Source organism: Mustela putorius, unplaced genomic scaffold, assembly GCF_011764305.1.
Source record: "Mustela putorius furo isolate JIRA1106 unplaced genomic scaffold, ASM1176430v1.1 tig00000129_pilon_pilon_pilon, whole genome shotgun sequence".
NCBI classification, from domain to species: Eukaryota; Metazoa; Chordata; class Mammalia; order Carnivora; family Mustelidae; genus Mustela; species Mustela putorius.
In genome coordinates, this window is record NW_025421290.1 from 39,924,667 (window position 1) to 39,949,179 (window position 24,513).

Consider the following 24,513-nt stretch of genomic DNA (forward strand, 5'->3'; position numbering starts at 1 on the left):
GTTCGCAGCAGCTGCTTCTCCTCCTGACCCTCCGTCCTCCCACGCGCGGCTCGCCGAGTAGAGCCACGGCCTTCTCCGAACTCTTACTTTGTACTGATACGACTGACTCTATAGACCGCCAGCCTTTGGCTGTTGGTCCAAATTCCAACGCACGGTCAGAGACCATGGATTGTAGTTAAAAAAGAAAAACCAGGACAGAAAGTGCTTCACCAGCCATTTTACTCTTCTTTAATTTCACTGTCTTTGGGCACACATTGTATTTGCTACTGAAGAAATTATGGCCGCGAGGCTGACAGCACTGATTCGTAACACATTCTTTGCATCACACAGAGTAAAATCCTAGAGTACCAGAGCTGTCTCATTTGCTGTGTGTCTAAGACAATGCTTATGGGGGAGTCAGGGAGAGACAGGAAGAATGGAAGCATCCAGGGGGGGCACGAGAACCGGTAAGTATGTCTAAAAACAAAGAGTTTGGTGGAAAAGTCCAGAACACAACTAAGGCTGATAGGTAACCGTTTGGATATAATTCCATTCTTTCCAGAAATGACTGAATTTGGAACCTGAGGTTAAGACTTTTAGGAAAAAGCAACCTCGTATTAGTTCAGACTGTCCCTGGGAAGAAATGGTAACCGTTGATGGTACTGAGTTTCAGTGCTTGAAAATGAGACTTTTCAAAATCAACCTACACACCTGACTTGACTCAAGGTGAAAAAAAAAAGTCTTATTTAAAAATGGTAAGTCTGCAGCAAAAAGGTCTGAAAGTGGAAGTTGGAGTCCCGTTTCAAAAACCTTTTCGTTTTGCTGCTGGTGCCCGCTCTCCTTACAGGACCTCCCGCAAAGGTTCAGAATTCAAGACAGGTTCGTTAGGTTGATCTTCAACATGTAGTTTAAGATGAAGAGTCCTGTTTGGTTTACACCATGCCGTTTAATTTCTTGGTAATGGTAGTCCTGAGAGTCTGCAGTGTTGGTAAAATCTACCTGTGACCAAGGGTTACCCTGCTGGGGGGAGCACAGCAACTTCGTGGTCCGTCCCTTTTCCTCAGCCTTGTCCCTCAAACCTGGTAGTTTCTGCACCGAGGGACTCAGTCCATCACAATGATGTATGTTCGAACCATTTTCTGGAGACACCTCCTTCCAGCGCCCAATGGTACAGGTGGTTAGGAAGACTTGGAAGGAAGCTGCAAAGAGTCCAGCTGGGAATCTTGCCTTTGTTAGATGTGGACACAGGAAAATCATCTTTTCCTCCCCAGATTTTATTATAGTCAAAGGAGAAAAATCCATGGGATTCTAACTGCAAATATGCTAAATATAAAATTGATGGAATGCTAATTGGTCCATAAAGGGCTGTACCAGATAATCTGTGGCGAAGTAGAAAACAAGCCCGAAAGTGATAGAGATCGGAAGAGCTGGCAACGCTTTCTTGAAAATGGCGAGGAGTAATAATGTAAGGCACAAACCCTGTGGAGAGGAGGGGAAAAGACACAAACTGAGACAAAATTTGGAAGTATATCATGCAAGAACAACCGAATCGCAAGTCCTAGTCTTAATTCAGTTCACTGAATACTATCCTTTGAGGTTAAATTTTAGGACAATTTTTTAATCTAAATTTTGAAACATTTATTTTCCTTCGCAGCACAGAGTTCACGAGGCACACACTGTTAAATTTTACCCCTTAATCCTAGGTAAGAAATAGAATCCAAAAATAAGTAAAACTATTTTAAGTTAAATAATACTGAAATTTCTATCTAAAATATTGAATCGGCTACTGCGAGTTCAGTGTGGCTGGCTAAAATCCCAGAGGTGAAAAGCATCCTCTGTGTTGTACGGGGGCCAAGAGGTGCTCACGGAACAAACCAGTCAAGGTTTATGAAGCATACACAGGCTTCTCTCGCTATCTGAAAGTAGCGCTTTCCTATGAACTTTTTGTAAGCCAAAATGGCATAAAGTGAAGTGTATCCCCATTTTCTCATAAGCCACTTCACTTTTAGGAAAGACCTTCAGTACGGGAACATTTTATTTTTGTATATGCAAAAATCCTCTCCGATTTCTTTTGGTTAGCAAAAATAGCTAAGCGAACTTTCAGAAAGTGGAGGAAGATCCGTAAACACAGAGCAGTCAAGTCATATATACGGTCCATGTTTTTACCCTAGCTATTGAGACAATGTCTGAAAACTGAGCATCATTTCGGCTTTATCCAGAATAAATCACTTCCTTCTTAAAAGATCACACATGCAGAAAACTAACCTCCAAAGAAAAATAAAACACGTAAAAATTTGAATTGGTTTTGTTATCGTGACAAACCACAGACGAAATCATAAATGTGGAAGTCAAGGCTCTCCTCTAACTTCACTCATGTATACCGAAGACATCCCATTAGCAAAAATACCAGTAAGAGACGTCTGATGACTTGATGGTTTTGAAAGCTGCAGGGTTCATGTTGTGACACTCAAAGCAAGACCTACATGGCATCATGCACTGTGTTAGCTCTTCTTGCCTCAAACTTGCTGCCCAAGGAGCACCGTCTGCTGCAGGTTGCAGCACTGAAGGCAAAATCACCACAGACTCAGGGCCTAAATAAGGACCCAAGTACCCCTTTCAGACTGACTAGCACGCCTAACTTCTACATGTCTACGCTGCCAGGCTTAAAGTAGCAGTTCCTAACCAGAGGTGCCTATCAGAACGCTCCGGGGCACTTAAAAACAACAACAATGACACACAATTATAACTTTAAATATCTCAGGGCAGGGGTCCTCTTGATCTAAGGGTTGGGAGTTCAAACCCCACACTGGGTGGAGAGTACTTAAATAAATAAAACTTTAAAAAAAAAAACAAAACCTCTCAGGGGAGGGATGAAGCATTCTAAAAGCACACATGTGATTTTAATGGATGGCCAGGTGGCAACACATTCAAGTAAGTTTCTTTTCTTTTTCTTTTTTTTTTTAAAAGCTCTCCAGGTGACTGGCACACTCAGCCCAGCCGGGATGAAAATGAACCACCTTAAAGGGACAACATAAGCAGAGTTTTGAGATGAGCTAAGACAGGTTTTTATTAATGTGTACTTACAATTAATATGGCTACAAAACAGGCTATGGTTGTGTTCCAGTCTCCACTGGCTGTTGCAGAAGCTTTACCAACCAGAACACTGTAGAAAATGAAATCTCCTAATCCAAGTTTTACTCCCCCTAAAAAAGAAGAATTATGAAGTTTGTTACTCTTTGCTATCAATTCAAAAATGTAGGGGCCCCTGGGTGGCTCAGGGTTAAGTGTCTGCCTTTGGCTCAGGTCATGATCTCAGGGTCCTGGGATCCAGCCTCGTGTTGGGCTCTCTGCTCAGCAGGGAGCCTGCTTCCCCCCCCCCCTCTCTGCTTGCCTCTTTGCTTACTTGTGAACGGTCAAATAAATAAAATCTTAAAAAAAAAAAAAAATCTAACTGCCCCTCCCCCCCCCCAAAGTCACTGCTGCATTCCATCCTGTACTGAATGAGAAAGCAGTAGATGATACATAAAATTCGGCTTTAGCTAGCTTTTCTTTTTTGGCTCCTCCATTATGAGTTTCAGATTCTAGATAACTAACTCTGGGGTCTTCAACAGTAGATGCTGTTGTTATATATAAAAAGAACAATAACTGTCCTCTACAGAATGGTTCGTTTACACACAGCATTTGCTCTCATAAATCCTCACGAGAACCCCTATGAGATAGGTATAATGTATTTCATAAAATAAACCCACTGTAACTGTACAGTTCAATCATTATAAAAACTTACAGAGCTGTCCGACCGCCACCGCAACCCACATTTCCACCGCCCCAGGCCTCACTCAACCCCTGAGTGAACAGTCTCGCTATATGACTCTTCCAGACGTCTCATGGAAATGGGACTCATAACAGCATGTCGTCTTTGTGACTCACTTCTTGAACGTATTTTTGAGGTTTATCCATGATATTACATGTGTCTGTACTGTTTCTTTTTACTGACGAATAGTTTTCCATTGTATGGAAATACTGTATTTTGCCAGTTGACAGACATCTGGCTTGTTTGCAGTTTGGGGTTATTACGAATAATGGTGCTATGAACATTATGCTGTGACCAAGGGTACACATCTCCGTGTGGACAGTTTTCACTTCCATTGGGTAGATTCCTACAAGTGGAATTGCTAGGTTATACGGTAAGCTTATCTTGAGTTTTATAAAAACCTGCCAAATTGTTTTCCATACTGGCTCTACCAGTCTACATGGCCAGCAGCAATTCGAGAGCATTCTAGTTCCTTCACATCCCTCACCAGCGCTTGGTTCTGCTAGTCTGTTTGATTATAGGTTTTTTTTTTTTTTTTAAAGATTTTAGTTATTTATTTGAGAGAGCGGGGGCGGAGAGTGCACACGCAGGGGAAGAGGCAGAAGCAGGCTCCCCACTGGGGAGCCTGACGTGGGGTACCCCAGGATCATGACTTCAGCTAAAGGCAGACACTTAACCAACTGAGCCACCCAAGGGTCCCATGATTATAGGCATTCTGATTAATGATGTTGAGTAACTTCTCATGGGCTTATTAGCTCTTATATTTCTCTGCTGGTGAAATATTTAGCCAAACCATTTCCCTATTTTTTTATTAGGGTTATCTTTTTTAAAAATTTTATTTAAATGTGAACCAGAAATGTTTATTGCAGAAATTTAATCAAAGTTCTCATCTGGTGGCCCCTGTTAAGGTTGGACTGGGCTCCTCTGTCCAGGGCTGGGCATATCTGAACTTTTTTTTTTTTAAGATTTTATTTATTTGAGAGTGAGAGAGAGAGAGAGAAAGCATGAGTGGGGATTGAGGGACAGGGAAGGAAGAGGGAGAAGCAGACTCGCTGCTGAGCAGGGGGCCCAACAAGGGGCCAATCCCAAGACCCGGGGATCACGACCTGAGCCGAAGCCAGACGCTTAACCCATGGAGCCACCCAGGTGCCCCCGAGCATTTTTTGTAGATCCTCAACACAAGTTCTTCAACAGGACTTGAAATATGACTTGTAAATATTTTCTTAGTTTGTGTCTTCTCTTTCCTAATAGTATCTTTTCTAAAACAAGTTTTTTAATTGTGGTAAAATACACAATTCAACGGCATTAAATAAACTCACACTAGTGTGCTCCATTCACAGAACTCCCTGCATCTTGCAAAACGAATGCTCTACACCCATTAAACACAAATGCCTCCTCCTCTCCCTCCAGCCTCTGGCAACCATCATTCTGTTTTCTGTTTCTGAGTTTGGCTGCTCTTAGTACCTCATGGAATCATACAGTATTTGTTTTTGTGACTGGCTTATTTCACTTAGTATAATGTCAAGTTGTTATAGCATCTGTTAGAATTTCCTTCCTTGGGGCACCTGGGTGGCTCAGTCAGGTCAGTGTCTGCCTTAGGCTCAGGTCATGATCATCGGGGTTCTGGGACTGAGCCCCACGGTAGACTCCCTGCTCTGTAGGCCATCTGCGTCTCCCTCCGCTGCCTGCCACTGCTCTCTCTCTCAAAAACAAAACAAAGAATGTCCTTCCTTGTCATGGCTGAACAACATTCCATGTATGTACACACATTTTATTTATACATTCATCCATTAGCGGACACTTGGGCTGTTTCTACCTCATTGCCACTGTGGATAATGTGAAGAAGTTGGGTGTACAAACATCTCTTCTTCTTATTTATTTAAAAATTTTTTTAAAAGATTTTATTTATTTATTTGACAGAGATCACAAGTAGGCAGAGAGGCAGGCAGAGGAGAGGGGAAGCAGACTCCTCGCTGAGCAGAGAGCCCGATGCAGGGCTCAATCCCAGGACGCTGGGATCATGACCTGAGCTGAAGGCAGAGGCTTTAACCCACTGAGCCACCTAGGCGCACCCCCCCCCCCCTTTTTAAACAACTCTTCTCTTAATAGCATCTTTTGAAGTGCAAAAGTTTTTAATTTTGGTGAAGTCCAGTCTACCAATTTTTTCTTCCATGTACTAGTGTTGTATTGAAGAACTCTGCCCAGCCCAAAGTCATAATGTTTTTCTTCTGTTTTCCTCTAGAAGTTTTAGTTTTACCACTTACATTTCAGTTTATGATCCATTTTGAGTTCATTTTCGATTGTGTGCCTGATGGATGGAGAGGGTGAGGCAGGGGTTTCCATTCATTCTTTTGCATGAGGACAGCTAATTGTCCCCGCACAATTTGTGGAAAAGATTATATTCTTTTCCTGTTGAATTATTTCAGCACCTTTGTAAAAGCTACTGACCATAAATGTAAGGGTTTTGTAATTCTGTTCCACTGATTCATATGCCTGCCCTTGTGCCTGAATTGATTACTATCCCCTTAGAGTAAGTTTTGATGTCAAATAGTGTTAAGTCCACCAATAAAATAAATTTTTATTTATTTGAGAGAGCTAAGAAAGAGAGCACAACTAGGCAGAGCAGTAGGCAGAGGAAGTGGGAGAAGCTCTCTGCTGAGCGGGGAGCCCCGTGTAGGGCTCGATCCCCTGGGATCATGACCTGAGTCAAAGGCAGCCGCTTAACTGACTGGGCCACCCAGGCGTCCCTTCTCTTTCAAAATGGTCTTGGATATTCAAAATTCCTTATATTTCCATCGACTTACAGACACTGACAAGCTGATCCTAAAACTTGCAAGAAATGCAAAGGCCTTAGGTTTTCTGTTATCAAACATTTTTTCCCTTCAAATTCTTTTCAAAGTAATAAGGAAAGGCTAAACAATGGATTCAAAAGATATGTTTTAACTTTGGGGCCCACTACTAATCCATAAAGCTTTACAACTGCCTTTTACCTTTCTGTTAAGTAACTATTCCCAACTGAAGTTTGAGCCTGGTCTTAGAAGGTTAGAGAAGCACTCCCAGGAGATAGGTGGAGGGCCCGGAGAGGTATGGTCCATTCCACATGTGGGGGAGAAAGAAGCAGAGTGCTGGTTATTAAGATATTACTGAGAAATCAGTGTTCTTCTTGAGTTGTGGGAGCCAGGGTGAGCGCCTCCTTAGTGGAAAAGATAAACATGTGACCCATGAAATCTGAAGCTGTGAACCACCCTGTAACTTGCTAACATTCCCAGACTGATGAATACACTCTCCAGTTTCATGTGTACAGAACAGGCCAGCTCTACTACTGAAGTACTTGAATGATCCGGAGCAAGTTGATTCAATTTCTCTAATCCTCAAATCCCTCAGCCCTAAGATGGGGATTACAAACAGGCCATTTCATAGAGCTGTTATCAAGAGTTAAAAAATAATACAGAAGGGGCGCCTGGATGGCTCAGTGGGTTAAAGCCTCTGCCTTCTGCTTGGGTGATGAACCCAGGGTCCTGGAGTCGAGCTCCACGTCGGGCTCTCTGCTCAGCAGGGAGCCTGCTTCCCTTCCTTTTTCTCTGCCTGCTTGTGATCTCTGTCTGTCAAATAAATAAATAAAATCTTAAAAAAAAAAAAGTTGTTTATAAAAGACAGATAAGTGTTGGTGAGGATGTGGAAAAATTGGAGCATTCACACACTGCTGGTGGGAATGTAAAGCAGGATGGCTGCTTCGGAAAACAGTCTGGCAGTTCCTCAAAAGGTTAAACAGAATTACCATATGACCTAGCAATTCCACTCCTGGGTATACACCCAAGAGAAATAAAAACATGTCCACACAAAAGCCTGTACATGAATATGGACAGCAACATTAGGCATAACAGCCCAAAATGAAAACAGCCTCGATGTCTGTTAATTGATGAATGCATAATAAATGTGAGATATATGTGAAATGTAATATAACTTGGCTATAAAAAGAAATGGAAGTACTGACACATACTACAACAGAGATGAACTTTGAAAACATTACCCTAAGGGAAAGAGACCAGTACAAAGGACCATATATTGTAGGATTCCATCTATATGAAATGTCCAGGATAGGCAACTCTATTAAGAGAGTACATTTGTAGGGGCGCCTGGGTGGCTCAGTCGTTAAGCCTCTGCCTTCAGCTCAGGTCATGATCCCAGGGGCCTGGGACTGAGCCCCGCATCTGGGTCCCCTGATCGGCGGGAAGCCTGCCTCCCTTCCTCCTCTCCCCCTCCTCCTGCTTGGGTTCCTTCTCTGTCAAATAAATAAATAAATGTTTAAAAAAAAAAGTATATTTGTTGGTGTTGGTGGGACATGGGGGCTAAGGAGTTCAGGGTTTCTTTCTGAGGTGATGAAAATGTTCTAAAATTCACTTGTGGGGCGGCTGCACAACTCTGAATATAATAAAAATCACTGCATTATGTGTTTTAAATGGGGGGGTGGGAGGGACTAGAGAGCTGGACAGCTAAGGAGTGTGGGTTCTTTTTGGGGTAATGAGATAGATCCGGTATTAATTGTGGAGACGGCTGAACAATTCGGTGAATATACTAAAGTTATCAAAAAGTAAACAAAAATGGAGCGCCTGGGTGGCTCAGTCAGTTGAGCGTCTGCCTTCAGCTCAGGTCATGATCTCGGGGTCCTGGGATAGAGCCCCACATGAGGCTTTCTGCAAGGCAGGAAGCCTGCTTCTCTCTCTTCCTCTGCTGCTCCCCCTGCTTATGTACTCTCTCTGTCAAATAAATGGGTAAAATCTTAAAAAAAAAAAAAAAAAGGTACATGAAAATAATGTATTAAATCAAAGCTTTTAAAATCACAGCCTCGAGGGCGCCTGAGTGGCTCAGTGGGTTAGGCCGCTGCCTTCGGCTCAGGTCGTGATCTCAGGGTCCTGGGATCGAGTCCCACATCGGGCTCTCTGCTCTGCAGGGAGCCTGCTTCTTCCTCTCCCTCTCTCTGCCTGCCTGTCTGCCTGCTTGTGATCTCTGTCTGTCAAATAAATAAATAAAATATTAAAAAAAATAAAATAAAATAAAATAAAATCACAGCCTCGGGATGCCTGGGTGGCTCAGTGGGTTAGGCTGCTGCCTTCGGCTCGGGTCAGGATCCCAGGGTCCTGGGATCGAGTCTCGCATCGGGCTCCTTGCTTGGCAAAGGAGACTGCTTCTCTTTCCGCCTCTGCTTGCCTCTCTGCCTGCTTGTGTGTTCTCTCTCTCTTTCTGACATATAAATAAATAAATAAATAAATAAATAAATAAAATCTTAAAAAAAAAGGTAAAAATAAAATCACAGCCCCACTTTTTCATTCAAAGGCTTATGTTTAGGGGTGCCTCGCTGGCTCAGTTGGAAAAGTGCCCAACTCTTGATCTTGGGGTCAAGAGTTCAAGTTCCACACTGGACGTAGAGATTACTTAAATAAATATTTAAAAATTTAAAATTAGGCTTACATTTACGGAACATAATGAAAATAAATTAAAAAAATAGGCTTCCATTTAACAGCAATGTTATGGCAAATACTATAGTTATACTTCACAGAATTCATTTTAATGGAGAGAAAGATATACATTATCTATTAGCAAAATTAGAGTAAGGAAACAAGTAACCATCAGTTTTTTTCTTTAGGCATTTACTAAAATGTCAAGTTTTATTCACCTACAAGCCCAAGAAATTGAAGCAGAATAAAAATCTAAGAAATAGCATATTGCTCAGGAATTTTTCTTTAAATAGGTCCTTTTGATTTATTCAATCAAAATGTGCCATAACCAAATAACTAAAACCACAGCAAAGGAAACTGCTTAAGTTAGTCAAAATGAATGAGCAGTATTCTACCAGCAAGTGTTAATGCTAGGACTGGTTGCTAGTATTTTACTGCTATTTGCTAATAGTAGTCTAGGCCTTCTATTGTGTTGTTTTGTTTTTATTAACTCTGAAAAATAATTTCAAGTAATACGGTGTTCCTTGAATATTAAAAGGAGCATCTGTTGGTCTACCAAACATAAGACATAGTAAAGACAATAAATGATGATGACTATTTACTTTAATTGTAAGATTTCTCTAAACAACCTCTAGCTGTGTAATATTTGCCTAGCTTAAATGTAACATAAAAAATACTTCCTATTAACTTTTAAATAAATGTAAACATCTTAAAAACTGCCTGAAGGGTACCTGACCCAGCTGGTGGAGCGTGCGACTCTTGATCTCTGGACTGTGAGTTCTCGAGTCCCACGCTGGGTGTAGAGATTACTTAAAATCTTAAAAAAAGTGGGGCTTTGAGGGGCCCCTAGGTGGCTTAGTCGGTGAAGCATCTGACTCATAGTTTCAGCTCAGGTCACAGTCTTAGGGTTGTAAGATCGAGCCCCACGTGAGGCTCTGTGTGCCGCAGGGAGTCTGTCTGAGATTCTCTCTCACCCTCTTTCTCTCCCTTTCCCTCTGTTCCTCCTCCCTCTCTCAAGCGCTCTCTAAAATAAATGAGTAAATCTTACGAAAAATAAAACAAAACAAAATACTAAATACTGCCCGATGCTGCACCTGGGTGGCTCAGTCAGTTAAGTGTCCAACTTGGTTTTGGCTCAGGTCATGAACGCTGGGTGCTGGAATGCAGCAGCTCTTTGAGCTCTACATTCAGCACGAAGTCTGCCTGAAGATTCCCTCTCGTGCCCTCTGCTGCTCACTCACTCATGCTCTCTTACTTTTTCTAAATAAATAAATAAAATCTTAAAAAAGAGAGTTCCTGAAAGGTGTTATTTCAGGAAATAATACATTTACTACTACTAAAATCTCTTCTTCCGGGGCACCTGGGTGGCTCAATGGGTTGAAGCCTCTGCCTTCGGCTCAGGTCATGATTCCAGGGTCCTGGGATCAAGTCCCGCATCGGGCTCTCTGCTTAGCGGGGAGCCTGCTTCCCCTCCACCTCCCTGCCTGCCTCTCTGCCTACTTGTGATCTCTGTCTGTCAAATGAATAAATAAAATCTTTAAAAAAAAAAAACAAAACACACACACACACACACACACACACACAGACATAAAAGACAAAGAGCACACGAGGAAATGATCAGGAGTGAGCACTCAAGTAGCAAGGACAATCATGAAACAGTCAGGCTGCTGCTATGGTCAACAGCTATATATTCTTTCCTTCCTTTGGCTGCAGGCACCCTTGAGAAATGAGAGGAAGAGAAGAGGCAACCTGACTACAGCAGTAACTTTGCAGGCAGAGAATACACCAGCAAAGACAAGATCAAGCCTGGCTGTAAGCCAAGGCAACCGTGTCTAGTCTCCCTGGAGTATGAAAGTCACAGGGTGTAGCTGGCTCTAACATCTGGAAAATTCAGCCAAGCACCAAAGTCAAGGATACGCCCAGGTTTTGACCAAGTTAAAAGAGTAAGGCTGAGCTGTAAGAAGTGTTCTGCTTAAGCTGAAGGATAATGTCCAGATCATAATAATCAATGATCAGTAAATAAAGAAGCTAAGAAATCTAGGTGTTTCTTTCTCTAAAATTACTTAATATTTTTACTATAATGTTTTAATCCAGAGCTTCACTTTTGTAAGAAGAAAAAAAAAACCCACCAAGAATAATTTAGTTGGAAACTGTATTAATCTGTTAATAAATCACATCTTGGGGCACCTGGGTGGCTCAGTGGGTTAAAGCCTGCCTTTGGCTCAGGTCATGATCTCAAGGTCCCAGGATCAAGCCCCGCATCAGTGGGGGGTGGGGGGGTGTCTCTGCTCAGCAGGGAGCCTGCTTCCTCTCTCTTTGCCTGCCTCTCTGCCTACCTGTGAACTCTGTCTCTCAAATAAATGAACAAAATCTTAAAAAAAAAAAAAAAATCACATCTTTAAGACTAACTGAAGAGATGACTGAGCCCGAACCAAAGGGGCTCTTGATCATGTTCCCAAGAAGCCCCAAGTGCTAAAGGAAATCCAAGTGCCAACATATCTTAGACATTGAACAAATGTTTGCATTTCTCCCCATAACCTAAATCCCTTTTCTTTAAAATTCATAAAATACAGTGCTTGCTAGCAAAGGGAATATGTAAAAGGCTGAAACACTCAAGTCCACAGTCTCTGCACAGGAAAAGGAAATGTACTAATGAAATTTTTGTACACAAATATTGCAGTCATGAAGCCTTACTGCAATAATAATTCTGAAAAAAATCTACCTTATAAAACAAATGCCTAATGTTCAGGCTATAAACGGCCATTTCCAAAAATCTAAGGAGCAGAATTTGGCCCATTGACAAACTGAACTATAAGAAAAGCAGTAATTATGAGCATGTCGCACTAAAAGCTTCAATCTGTTATTCAGAAGTAGACCATAACACTCTCTATTCATTTTATTTTTGAGGAGTTTGGTAACGTAGCACGTAAAAGAACCCACGACTATTCAACACAGAGAAATGCACGTACTTTCTTCTGGGTCCTCACTGGTGAGGATGTTGCTGGAAAGTTCCTGCACAGCAGCTCGTGTCTCAGTTGTAGAATGATGAGGCCCTAGGCGACTGTCCCTCTGGGCTTCCCACTCTTCACTGAAGCCACCATCGTCGCTCTCTGTCACAGGGTCTTGGGACTCACTTTCAGTGCCTTCAAGAGAAAGTGGAAATTACAGCTAACATTTTAGAAAAATTTCTCAATATCTTTAATAAAACTACATGGGAACAATAACTACCCACCTGTCATGTAACTAGCTTAGTTGGCTCTTAAACCACAAATCATAAGCTGTAAAAGTGCCTGGAAGTTGCTTGACCAATAACCATTTCCCTTGTTTCCTGAGGGCAGAGTCCTGATTGGGTTTCTGCCTCTCATGCACATGACTCTGGGGGTAAATCATGATGAAGCCAAGCCAAGCCAAGCATGGTAATCTCATTCCTCTTTCCAATAAAATCTCTAAAGGTAGGTGTGGTACTAGCCAATGTGTGGGGAGGCAAAGACTGCTCTGAATTTGGGGGATATTTTTCTCACTCTTTGAGAGAATCAAGGAAGAAACAAAACCGCCCCTTTCTAAGCCTGGATGATGTCTCATCTGGATATGATGTCTGGAACAACAGTTGTCATCTTCTGATCATGAGAAGCAGTGGGCTGAGGACCAAACCTGTATCTAAGAATGGCAGAGCAGGAAGATGGAAGGACCCTGGGCCCTCGATGACATCACTGGATCATAAAACCGACCAGCCCTACAAAGGCCTACACCTCAGGACTGCTGGTCACACGGGAGAACCTAACTCTTCTTTGTTTAAAGCAAATGACTTGGGTTTTCTGATCTTGGCAGCTGAAAGCCCAACCATGGCTTTAGTGACTAAGAAAAAAGCAGACCATTATGGGGGAGGTGGGGCAGGAGAGGGGGGAGAATTTTTTTATGGACCAGCCATTGTGTCATAATGACTATCAGACTCAAAATTCTAAGCAGAACATCAAAGTCCTGAGAAACACCCATACATCAAAGATAATTAAAATACAGAAGTGAAGTTGATAAACTTTTTTTCCTCCTTTATTATTATTATTTAATAAAGTAAAACATGTTCATAGAGGTGGATCTACCATGAAGACCGCAAGCCTCAGGCCTCTCACTTACATGGAATACTTCAGAGAGGCCACAGCAACTCTGTATTCATAACTTACATTCTTTTTCTTAACCAAGTCCTCACAAATCCTGAATCATCCATGGTTTGGAGTTTACAAAATCATATAAGCATAAGATTTATAAATAAAAACAGCAGTCCCTGCTCTGCCCCATCCCTCCTCACTCCTACCTTTCAAGCCACCCCTTTCGGAGCCCTGTGTTTTTCTGTTCCAATCTAACTTCTAGTTCTCCTAACACAGTCATTTTTAGCCAGTAAGTAGCACCTCCCCTTCCAGGGGGTGTTTGGAAATATCTAGGATGGAGGGCTTTCTGCCTACCGTAATACTGCGAAACCAAAATTAACATTTAGAGTGAGAGGCCAGAAAAGCTAATAACCTGCAAAGAGCGAAGCCCCACACAATGAAGAACTGCCCACCCAAAATACCACAGCACTCCCACTGAGGAACTCTGTAAGTTCACCTAGCTCCTTCTAACTTCAAGGCTCTTCCCCATTGTTTCCTCTTCTGGAAAGTTCTTCTACTTGTCAGTTGGTTGTCACCTATTATCACTTCCTCAGGGAAGCCTTCCTGACTTTCCAGAGTAAATGAAATTCCTCTACCATAAACTTTCATAGCAACCATACTTCTCCTTTGTAGTGCGTATCACAACTGTATGAATTGTTTATAAAATTATTTGTTGAACATTTGTGTCTGTCCAAATAGGTCATGAGCTCTGAAGGGACAGGATATCTTGTTCAGTGCTGCATTCTCAGTGCCTAGTTAAAATATGAGGCACAGAGTTAGGCACCCAATCAATATTTGTCATGGGGCACCTGGGTGGCTCAGATGGTTAAGCATCTGCCTTTGGCTCAGGTCATGATCTCCAGGGTTGAGGGATCAAGCCCCATGTTGGGCTCCCTGCTCAGCAGGGAGTCAGGTTCTCCCTCTCCTCCTGCACATGTTCTCTCTCTGTCTCAAATGAATAAATAAAAATCTTTTTTTTTTAAAAGATTATTTATTTATTTATTTGAGAGAGAGACAGTGAGAGAGATCATGAGTGAGGAGAAGGTCAGAGAGAGAAGCAGACTCCCCGTGGAGCTGGGAGCCCGATTTGGGACTTGATCCCCGGACTCCAGGATCATTGACCTGAGCCGAAGGCAGTCGTCCAACCAACTGAGCCACCCAGGCGTCCCTAAATAAAAATCTTTAAAAAAATTTTTGTCTAAAAAATAAAATGTTTTTCACTTACACTCACATATATACTCATAGACAACTCATATTTTAATTGTCTTCCCGCTTAACACAGATCAACACAATAGCCAGACTTGTAGCAATCATTTCCAATATATTTCCTTCTTCTCCATCAGGTCTCCTATTGGTTCTGCTGCAAGATTCCCAGTTGAAAATGCGCTCTTGCTGTTACTCAAATTCTAACTCAGCAGATCTCATGGGTTTTAAACCTTTACTTTTCTTTTCCCATTAAGGCCCTTTTTTCTTCTCTCGCCACTGCTCTGCCTATTTCCCAGCTTGTTTTTCTTATAAAGTTACTTTTCTTCTTGACTATTTTTAGTGTGCCACTATTCCAATTCTTCCTAACAACTCCTAACTTACACCTGCCCGGACATCTCTGTATCCACAGAGGCCTTTCCATCTCCCAGCCTGATCCTCCGGCATCATCTACCCTCCTCCAGAACGTCATGTCCACCGGGAATATTTTATCTTCTTGGGATAAACATGATCGCATCTTAAGTCAAATCATATTTAAGTTACCCTGCCCATATCAGGTAAGAGGCTCTCATTTTTACATGTTTGGAGAGCAAGATTACTGTTTCTTTTTTTTTTTTAAACCAGAAAGTGGCCTTTTTTTTTTTTTTTTAAAGATTTTATTTATTTATTTGACAGAGAGAAATTACAAGTACACTGAGAGGCAGGCAGAGAGAGAGAGAAGGAAGCAGGCTCCCTGCTGAGCAGAGAGCCCGATGCGGGACTCGATCCCAGGACCCTGCATGACCTGAGCTGAAGGCAGCGGCTTAACCCACTGAGCCACCCAGGCGCCCTACTGTTTCTTTTTTAAATCACAGCCTCAACTTGAACCTTTCCATAATGGTATTAATGGCATTTAATGGCAGAAATTCTTTACCTAGGGTCCCTTGGCTGTATGGTTGGGTTTAGAGCACCTGAACTTCTTAAATATTTATCTGTATTTCCTGGGTATTACCACAGCTTCCAGGAGATTCTCAAGAGTCCATGACCAAAGACAGAGGTTAAAATCATTGCTTCACAGCTGTTAGCCAATATAACAGGACAATGACCCGGAAAAACCAGGCAGGAAATTACCAAATAAAAGACACCTACTTTGTGCATTATAATTGGAGTTTTTGGATACCTTCCTTTGGGCTTCTGGATCTCCCTCTGCCATATTCACCAACCACACCATTGTTGCTGTTGAGAAAGACAAAAGTCCAGTTAAGAACTTGAAACCCAGAAAGTACATGAATAGAGAACAGGCCATTATCTTTCTACAGAAATCACCAATCTTCTTAATGTTATCTTAAGAATCCTTAACAAGCAGAAGCAAATGCATTATTAAAAACCACACAAGATTTTCCCTGATTTTGGCAGATTAAAAAAAAAAAATTCTAAAACTGAGCATTCACTCTAGCTTTCAAACTACAGTTGCTACTGTAAAAACCATAATTTCATTGTTTCCAGTCCCTGAAAAGTAATCAGAGAAAAACTGTTCAGGCCAGCAAGATCTATTAAAAAACAGCTGGAGGGCCGAACATTCTAAAATAATGTGATGAAAATTACTTATTGGAACTAAATCAGAGAACAAACTGGGACTCACAAAAGCATCACACAGCCATTATGATTCTAAGGATGCCTGACCTCTGGGATTTTCCATAATGCTAAACTGTGATATACAAGGAATAAAAAAAAGTTAAAAGCAGTAAACATAAAGGGGATTGTCAACTGGCTTATTCTATGTCCCTTTCACAAAAATACATACATATCCATATAGATCTAAGTATATACACACACCCCTCTCACATTTTAAAGGACAACATGAAAACATTAAAATAGTACTTCTAATATATTACAAGTGGAATGAAAAATGGAATAGCCCCTATACAGCCCCTATTGAAGGGAATTTGGTAACATCTAACAAAACTACGTATGCCATTACTCAGTCATAAGAATGAAATTGGGGCACCTGGGTGGTTCAGTCGGTTAAGCGTTCAACTCTTGATTTAGGCTCAGGGCCTGACTTTGGGATTGTGGGATCCAGCCCCACAGGGGCTCTGCACTCAGAGTCAGCTTGTCCCTCCCTGCGCCGCTGCCCCCCCCGCCCCGCTGCTCATTCTCTAGCTCTAAAATAAATAACACCTTTTAAAAAAACACAATGAGATCTTGCCATTTTTATACTATCATGCTAAAACAAATAAATAAGACAAACAACACAGAAGCAAACTCAGAAATACAGGGAACAAATGTCTGGTGGTTGCCAGAGGGGAGGGGGGATGGGCAAACTAGGTGAAGGGGATTAAGAGCTACAAACTTCCAGTTTTTTGTTTTGATTTTTAAAAGATTTTATTTATTTATTTGACAGAGAGAGAGAGGGAACAAGCAGGGAGAACAGCAGAGGGAGAGGGAGAAGCAGGCTCCCCACCGAGCAAGCAGCCCAATATGGGGCTCGATCCCAGGACCCTGGCACCATGACCAGAGCCAAAGGCAGATGCTTAATCAACTGAGCCACGCAAGGGCCTCAAACTTCCATTTATAAAATAAATCATGGATATAAAATATAGCAAGGGAATATAGTCAATAATAATATAATAGTTTCGTAAGGTAACAGGTTACCATGGTGCACATTTCATAATGTATATAAATATCAAATCACTATGCTGTACATCTGAAACTACTATAATACTGTATGTCAACTACACTTCAATTAAAAATAAAAAACTACCTGTGCCTTAGCTCTTTGACCCAGGAATTCCACTTTTGGGAATTTATCCTGAAAATACTCCAATGATAATATAAAAATACATATAAACATGTACATACAGGGCTGTGGCAGGAACCAAATGCCAGCAAAAACCTGAGTCCAATCTGTTGTCATTGGTACCCCCAAAGGACTGCATTTTTTTAAAAAACAAATAGTCAAGAATATTGATTTAAAAGTTTTTAATATTTGTGTTTATTTCCATGTCAGGAGAAAAGTACTGATTACTAATACTGCTGCTTTAAAAAAATAAATGGGGAGGCCTGGGTGGCTCAGTAAGTTAAGCGCCTGCCTTTGGCTCGGGTCATGATCCTAGGGTCCTAGGACGGAGCCCCACATCTGGCTCTGTGCTCAGCAGGGAGCCTGCTTCTCCCTCTGCCTGCCATTCCCCCTGCTTGTACAGGGTTTAAAACAGGGTTAATAACATATATGCAAAATTCACTTAAAATTGGGAGCTTAAGAGGCGCCTGGGTGGGTCAGTGGGTTAAAGCCTCTGCCTTCGGCTCTGGTCGTGGTCTCAGGGTCCTGGGATCAAGCCCCACATCGGGCTCTCTGCTCAGCGGGGAGCCTGCTTTCCCCTCTCTCTCTGCCTGCCTCTCTGCCTACTTGTCATCTCTGTCAGTCAAAGGAATAAATGAAATCTTAAAAAATAAATAAAAATAAAATAAAAAATCAAAATCCCTCCATTTTGACACCCACCATTAGGTTTTTAAATAACACAAAGTACAGGGACGCCTGGGTGGCTCAGTCAGTCAAAAGCCTGCCTTCGGCTCGGCATGATCTCAGGTCCGGGATCGAGCCCCCGCACTGGGCTCCTTTCAGCACGGAGCCCGCTTCCCCCTCTGCTTCCCCACTTGTGCTCTAATTAAAAAAACTTTAAAAAATAAACATAAATAAATAAAAATTTAAAAAACACACAAAGTACAATTAAAAACTCTACAAGTAGAAAAAGGTATAAAGAAAAATGTAAAAGTTACTTCCATCTCTAAATCCCACTTCCCAGAGGTAAACACTATTAACCTTTTGTCAGTTATTTATTTATTTAAAGATTTTATTTATTTATTTGACAGACAGAGATCACAAGTAGACAGAGAGGCCCAGGTGCCCCTTGTCAGTTTTTTAAATGTATCACTGTATATGCACAGACACCAAACATAACTCCCTTCCTCCCATACAATATTGCATTATTGCTTTAAATCTCGCTTTCTTCTTCTTTTTAAAAAGATTTTGTTTATATATTTGAGAGAGTGAGAGCACACACCCAGGGGTGGGGGGCAGAGCAGGGGCAGAGGGAAAGGGAGAAGCGTACTCCCTTCTCAGCGGGGAAACCGATGCAGGGCTTGATCCCAGGACCCTGAGATCATGACCTGAGCCAAAGGCAGATGCTTAACCAACTGAACCACCTAGGCGCCCCTAAATCTGCTGTTTTTAGTATATAATCTTTAACATTAAAAATACAATTGGACAGGGGCACCTGGGTGACTCAGTGGGTTAAAGCCTCTGCCTTTGGCTCAGGTCATGATCCCAGAGTCCTGGGATAGAGCCCCGAATCGGGCTCTCTGCTCAGCAGGGAGCCTGCTTCCCTTCCTCTCTCTGCCTGCCTCTCTGCCTACTTAATGATCTCTGTCAAATAAATAAATAAAAATTAAAAACAAAAAACCCAAGAAACAACTGGACATATACAGGGCTACCTCATTCTTTCTAATGGCTGCACAACTGTCTACTGTATGAATGTACCGTAATTATTTGTAAGTATTCCCACTGATGGATACTTAAGTTACTTCCACTGAGTATTTACTATCAACATTTGGTGGAACATTCTGTATGCACAAATATAAAATATGTAGTCAATTTTAATTTCCAGGAATAACACATAAGAAGCTCACACCCAAATGCTGATTAAGAGGAAAATGTTGATGTTCAAAACTTCACCTTTTTTCTGCCAAAAAACACAGGAAGCACATGATAATAAATTTATATTGGAAAAAGAGCAAAACAAGATCCTTGCATTCCAGACAATGAGTTTTCTAACATTTGACCAGACTTCTCCACAGACAAGCACAGCCCTTGCCTCTCCACTTCCCCCCAATGATCTCACACTGAGTCCACAAGAAAACAAGGTCAACTACCTCGTGCTCCGAACTTTCCCTCTCTCTTTCATTAAGTCTCACTACCTTCTGCTGTGGTCTTCCTCTTCCCTCCTTCCAAGTCTTTCCTGTTCTCTTTTAATTCCTCTTCCTGAACTCTCAAGGCAAATTTTTTGGAAAGATTTTTATTTATTGAGCACCTGGGTGGCTTAGTCGTTAAGCGTCTGCCTTTGGCTCAGGTCATGATCCCAGAGGCCTGGGATCGGCCCCTCATCGGGCTCCCAGCTCTGCGGGAAGCCTGCTTCTCCCCCTCTCTCTCCCCCTGCCTGATCTCCCCTCTCGATGTCTCTTTCCCTCTGTCCAATAAATAAAGAGAACCTTTTAAAAAAAAGATTTTTATTTATTTGACACAGAGCCCACGCGTGCGAGAGAGTGTGAGCGCACAAGTACAGGGAATGGAAGGCAGGCACAGGAACCCCATGTGGGGCTTGATCCCAGGACCCTGGGATCATGACCTGAGCTGAAAGCAGCCGCTTAACTGACTGAGCCACCCAGGCACCCCAGAGAGCAATGTCTACTTGCTTTGTTGTTAACCTTGGTCCATGAACTATTCCTTCTTGCTGGTCTCATCAAAGGCTTTCTCCACTGGCTCCTTCCCCTCAGCCTTAGAGACACAGTTACATCTTCTGTCTCCTGGAAACACCTTTCCTCAGGCCTGCTCTCCCCTCAGGTCACCACTGCCCTGTGTGTGTGACAATCATCTCGGTAGTAGGGGATGTTTACTGAACCTCCCCTCCTTCACCACCCATTCTCTGGCTATACCATAACTTCCACTGCCAGCAACAGCAAAACACAGACACACTGCCTTCCCTTTGCAGCACTGCTTCTAGCCCTACCACTCTACTGAAATTGTTCTCTTAAATGTCACCGAAGACATCCAAGGCACTAAATTCTCTATGGTTTACTTAGTCCTCATCTTTGGCTTCTTCTAGAGCATTTGATGTTCTTCTTGAAACTCTATTTTTCCAATAACCCAACAGGAGATTAGGCAAAAAAAAAAAAAAAAAAAAAAAAAAAGCCTACAAAGATACATCAAACTAGTAACAGGGTAACTGCTTGGTAAGGTATTAAGATTAGAGATGACAGTTACAGTGAAATTCAGCTTTCTTTACAATATTTAATTTTCTTCCAGCATAACAAATTAATGCATTACTTATGCAATCATAAATTTTGAAAATATAGAAAAGATTATACCCAGTAACAAAACAAGAAATATATGTAGCTTTTTAAAAAAAAAATGAAAAAAGTCCAAATACCCATTAATAATTATTAGTTAATAAGCCAAAATTAAAATAAAACAAGAGGGGTTTTTTTTGCCTCTTAGTTTCACACACACATAATACTGAAGGTATAAGGAAAGTGGTACCTTACACTATTAAAGGAAAAGCCTTTTTAGGAGGCAATTTGGATCCATCAAAATTTACATACATGCTTTGACTTAGCGATTTCATTTTTAAAAACGTATCATGCCAAAAACTTCACGAAGACGGATGATCTCTGCAAGCACTGTTCGTGACAGAAGAAGACCAACAAGGACACCCTTTCCTGAGTACCTAGAGAATACTGTGTAGCCTCTTCCCGTGCTGACATGGAAAACATGTCCTGATACTGTTAAGTGAAAAATCCTAGCTACCCCAATTTTCTTTTCTTCCCTTTGCTGTTGTTGTCTGTTCATTTTCTCCCTCTTTAAGCACAGGAGCTGACTAAGTTCCCTCCTTGACATCTTCGCATCCACTTCTTCTGCACCGCTCATCCACTCCCGAAGCTTCGACGGCCTCTGCTACGCTGTCAATTCTGTACCTCTGGTCAACCTTTCCCCAGGCACTAGAACTTCACTTCTAAATGCACGCTGGGCATTTCTACCTGGTTCACACGTCCCACCAACTAAGGAAGATATGGGCCACAGGCGAAACGAAACGTTCCTGAACCAAGAACAACACCCCTCTTCATCACTTTTCCTTCAGGCCTGAAACTTCTCTCGTCAGTTGCTAAGAACTACTGATTCTACCTGTACAACCTCTCATCAATCAGTCCTCTTCCTGGATCTGCCATTAACAATACCACAGTTCAGACCCTCATTATTTCCCTCCTAGATTACTACAGTATGTGCTTAGTTATTAGACATTACTTTGGTTCTCACCAGCCATAAATCAGTCTGCATAATGCTGCAAGCCTGCGGAGCCACAGCTCTGATCACGTAACTCTTATGCTCAAGAACCTCTGATTCCCCAGCGATCAGCGAATAGCATACAGATATCTACACCAGCCCCTCAAAGCTATCCCTGATCTTGCCCTAATCTGCCTTTCCAAATCCATCCTCCTAGAACTCTCCCCCATTTTTACTCCATGTTCTAGTCAATCTAAACACCTGAAACTTGATAAAGACTCCCTACACTTCTGTCTCAAAGCCATTCTTTGCAACAAGCCCACTTATGGAATCAACTCCTCCATCTGTGTTTGCTGAAATCCCATTTTTTTTTTTTTAAGATTTTATTTATTTGACAGAGAGAGAGATCACAAGTAAGCAGACAGGCAGGCAGAGAGAGAGGGGCAAGCAGGCTCCCTGGTGAGTAGAGAGCCCGATACAGGGCTCGATCCCAGGACCCTGAGACAATGACCTGAGCCAAAGGCAGAGGCTTGAACCCACTGAGCCACTCAGGCGCCCCAAATTCCACCATCCTTAAAAGGTTTAATACAAATGCTATCTCATCCACTAAGCCTTCTTTGTTTCCCCAGCCAGGTTTTCCTTCTTCTCAACTCTCTTTACACTTCAATTGTGCCTCCTCTGAATCTGGAAACAATGCTGGGTGTTGCTTATTTATACATTTGCCTTATCTCACCTCTAAACTATAAGCAAAGGAGTTCTGGGTAAGGCAGAGCATCTTAAACATCTTTATGTCCCCCACAGTGCTCTGTGGCAGGTCAATGCCCAAATGCATATGTACTGAATGATTAGGAAGAACAGCATCCCAAAATAACCAAGAGGCACATTGTGAAGGAACAGTACAATTTTTTTGGTAAGCTAGGGCAAGATTCCTCTGTAGTAAATGGCTCAATAACTCTTGACTAATTAGATTTTATTTTATTTATTCTTTAAGATTTTATTTATTTGTCAAAAAGAGACAGAGAGAGAGAGATGGCATAAGCAGGGGGAGCAGCAGGCAGAGGGAGAAGCAGGCTTCCTGCTGAGCAAGGAGCCTGATGTGGGACTCGATCCCCAGACTCTGGGATCATGACCTGAGCTGAAGGGAGATGCCCAACCGATTTAGCCACCCAGGCACCTAGTAACTAATAAGATTTTAGTTGAGAGAAATGGCTCCCCACTCTCTAAACATTTCTTCTATTTCTACATCTACTGAAAACTCTCTTGAACCAGCGTCAGGTGGAAGACAATAGTTTGCAAGGAAAAGGGATATGTAGACGTTCTTTTAATGTTATGCATTTAAGATGAAAGAAAGTATAATAATGACTATAATTACATCTGTTTGAGTTCCTATAAATTATAAGCTGAGTAGTAAGTTAACATCATTCCAAAATACTTACAGGAGTAAATAAGAGCCGGAAAGAGAGTTTCATTCCTCTCCTGAGCTGTTTCAACCAGCATACGAAGTGGGCCTTTTGGACACAAAACAGCCACTAAATCTAGAAAGAGAAAATTAAAAAAAAAAAAAAAAAAGAAGAAGAAGTCTGCAAAAATGCATTGGCCAAGTTTACAAATGGGTGTGTCAGGGAGGAATTAACCAAGGGAAAAGGGTTAATGTCTTCTTTACACAGGAAGATGCTGAACCATATGAAATAAACAGGAGGTACACTGGTGGGGGAAAAAACAACCTACACAAAACCACACAGAGGATCCGTGTAAATTTTGTTTTGGTTTTTGCCCATTTGGTTAGTTTACAGTGTATCATCACAGAGTTCCAGGAACAAGTCTTCTCTGAGTTTGAAAAAAAAGGGCAGATATAATGACAAGACAGAACTACTCTAGAGCAGCTGTCAACTTCCAATAAGCAAAAACAAAGAGAAACTATTTCTGAACAAATCATATCTATGGGCCACAGATGGAAGCTTTACAACAAGAGGAATTTAATAGAGGGGATGACTGAATTTCTCAAAATATGAAGAGCAGAGTAACAGAGACTCATTCCCTCTCCTTTTTAAAAATAGTGTATGTACTACTTAGGGAAACCTGAATTAAAGGGCAGTAAGTTTAAATAAAACAAAATAAATCTTTGCATGAAATCCTTTTAGTATTTCTTTGTACCTCTGTCAAAAGCACTTCACAGTATCAGATCCTAAATGCATGTGGTACTGGAAAGTGGCTTATTTTACAAACACAGCAACTCAGAATAGGAGCAATCTGCCTAAACTATTCTTGATTCTACCACATTCTCTTTCCACCAACGGTGATTTTTCTTACATTTTCTGTGCCATAAAAATTCACAATATAGAAGTACAGAAAATCTCAAACATTTAAAAATATTAAAACAGGTGTAGATAAATTTGTGAAGGAAGACTTCACAGCTAACGCTGCCATCCCCATCATTCAGATGCATTTAAGTTAAAAAAAAACCCCTCATAACTGCAAGTGGTCACGTCTCCTTGAATATTACATCGACTACCACTAATATAATAAAACACACACACACACACAGAGAAATCTCTGATCTCACTGCTTCCACTTTGATTTGTTTGGGATGAGAAAGGAGAGATTTGCCATGCTCTGAAATAAGGAGGAGCTTTTCAACCTGTTTGAAGCTGCATGTCCTGTAACTATCTTGGCTTTATGACATGCTGCCCCTAACAGAAGTGCTAAATGATAAACGACCTTATTTTTAGAGCAATTAAAGTGAATTTTGTTTCAAAAATTTTAGAACCTGTGGGACAAATTTAAAAATCTTCAGATGTTGTAAAAAGGGACTTGAGAATCACTCCTCTAAATCATGGACACAAAAGTCTCTTACTTTAAAGGAACTCAAAGGTCTGGAGAAATGATCAT

General features: G+C 41.6%; 1 protein-coding gene across 5 annotated transcripts in view; it reads right to left on the reverse strand.

Moving 5' to 3' along the window:
- Nucleotides 1-202: 202 nt before the first annotated feature.
- PSEN1 (presenilin 1) overlaps nucleotides 203-24,513 on the reverse strand; it is a 72,989-nt gene continuing 48,678 nt past the window's right edge. For all 5 annotated transcript variants that reach the window (XM_004754831.3, XM_004754827.3, XM_004754830.3 and 2 more), the window contains 5 exons: nucleotides 23,061-23,159; nucleotides 15,720-15,806; nucleotides 12,216-12,389; nucleotides 3,064-3,182; nucleotides 203-1,458 (listed from right to left, as the gene is read on the reverse strand). In XM_004754831.3, coding sequence (XP_004754888.1) covers nucleotides 1,303-1,458; nucleotides 3,064-3,182; nucleotides 12,216-12,389; nucleotides 15,720-15,806; nucleotides 23,061-23,159 — 635 coding nt within the window. In that variant the 3' untranslated portion in view covers nucleotides 203-1,302. The remainder of the gene's footprint in view (nucleotides 1,459-3,063; nucleotides 3,183-12,215; nucleotides 12,390-15,719; nucleotides 15,807-23,060; nucleotides 23,160-24,513) is intronic.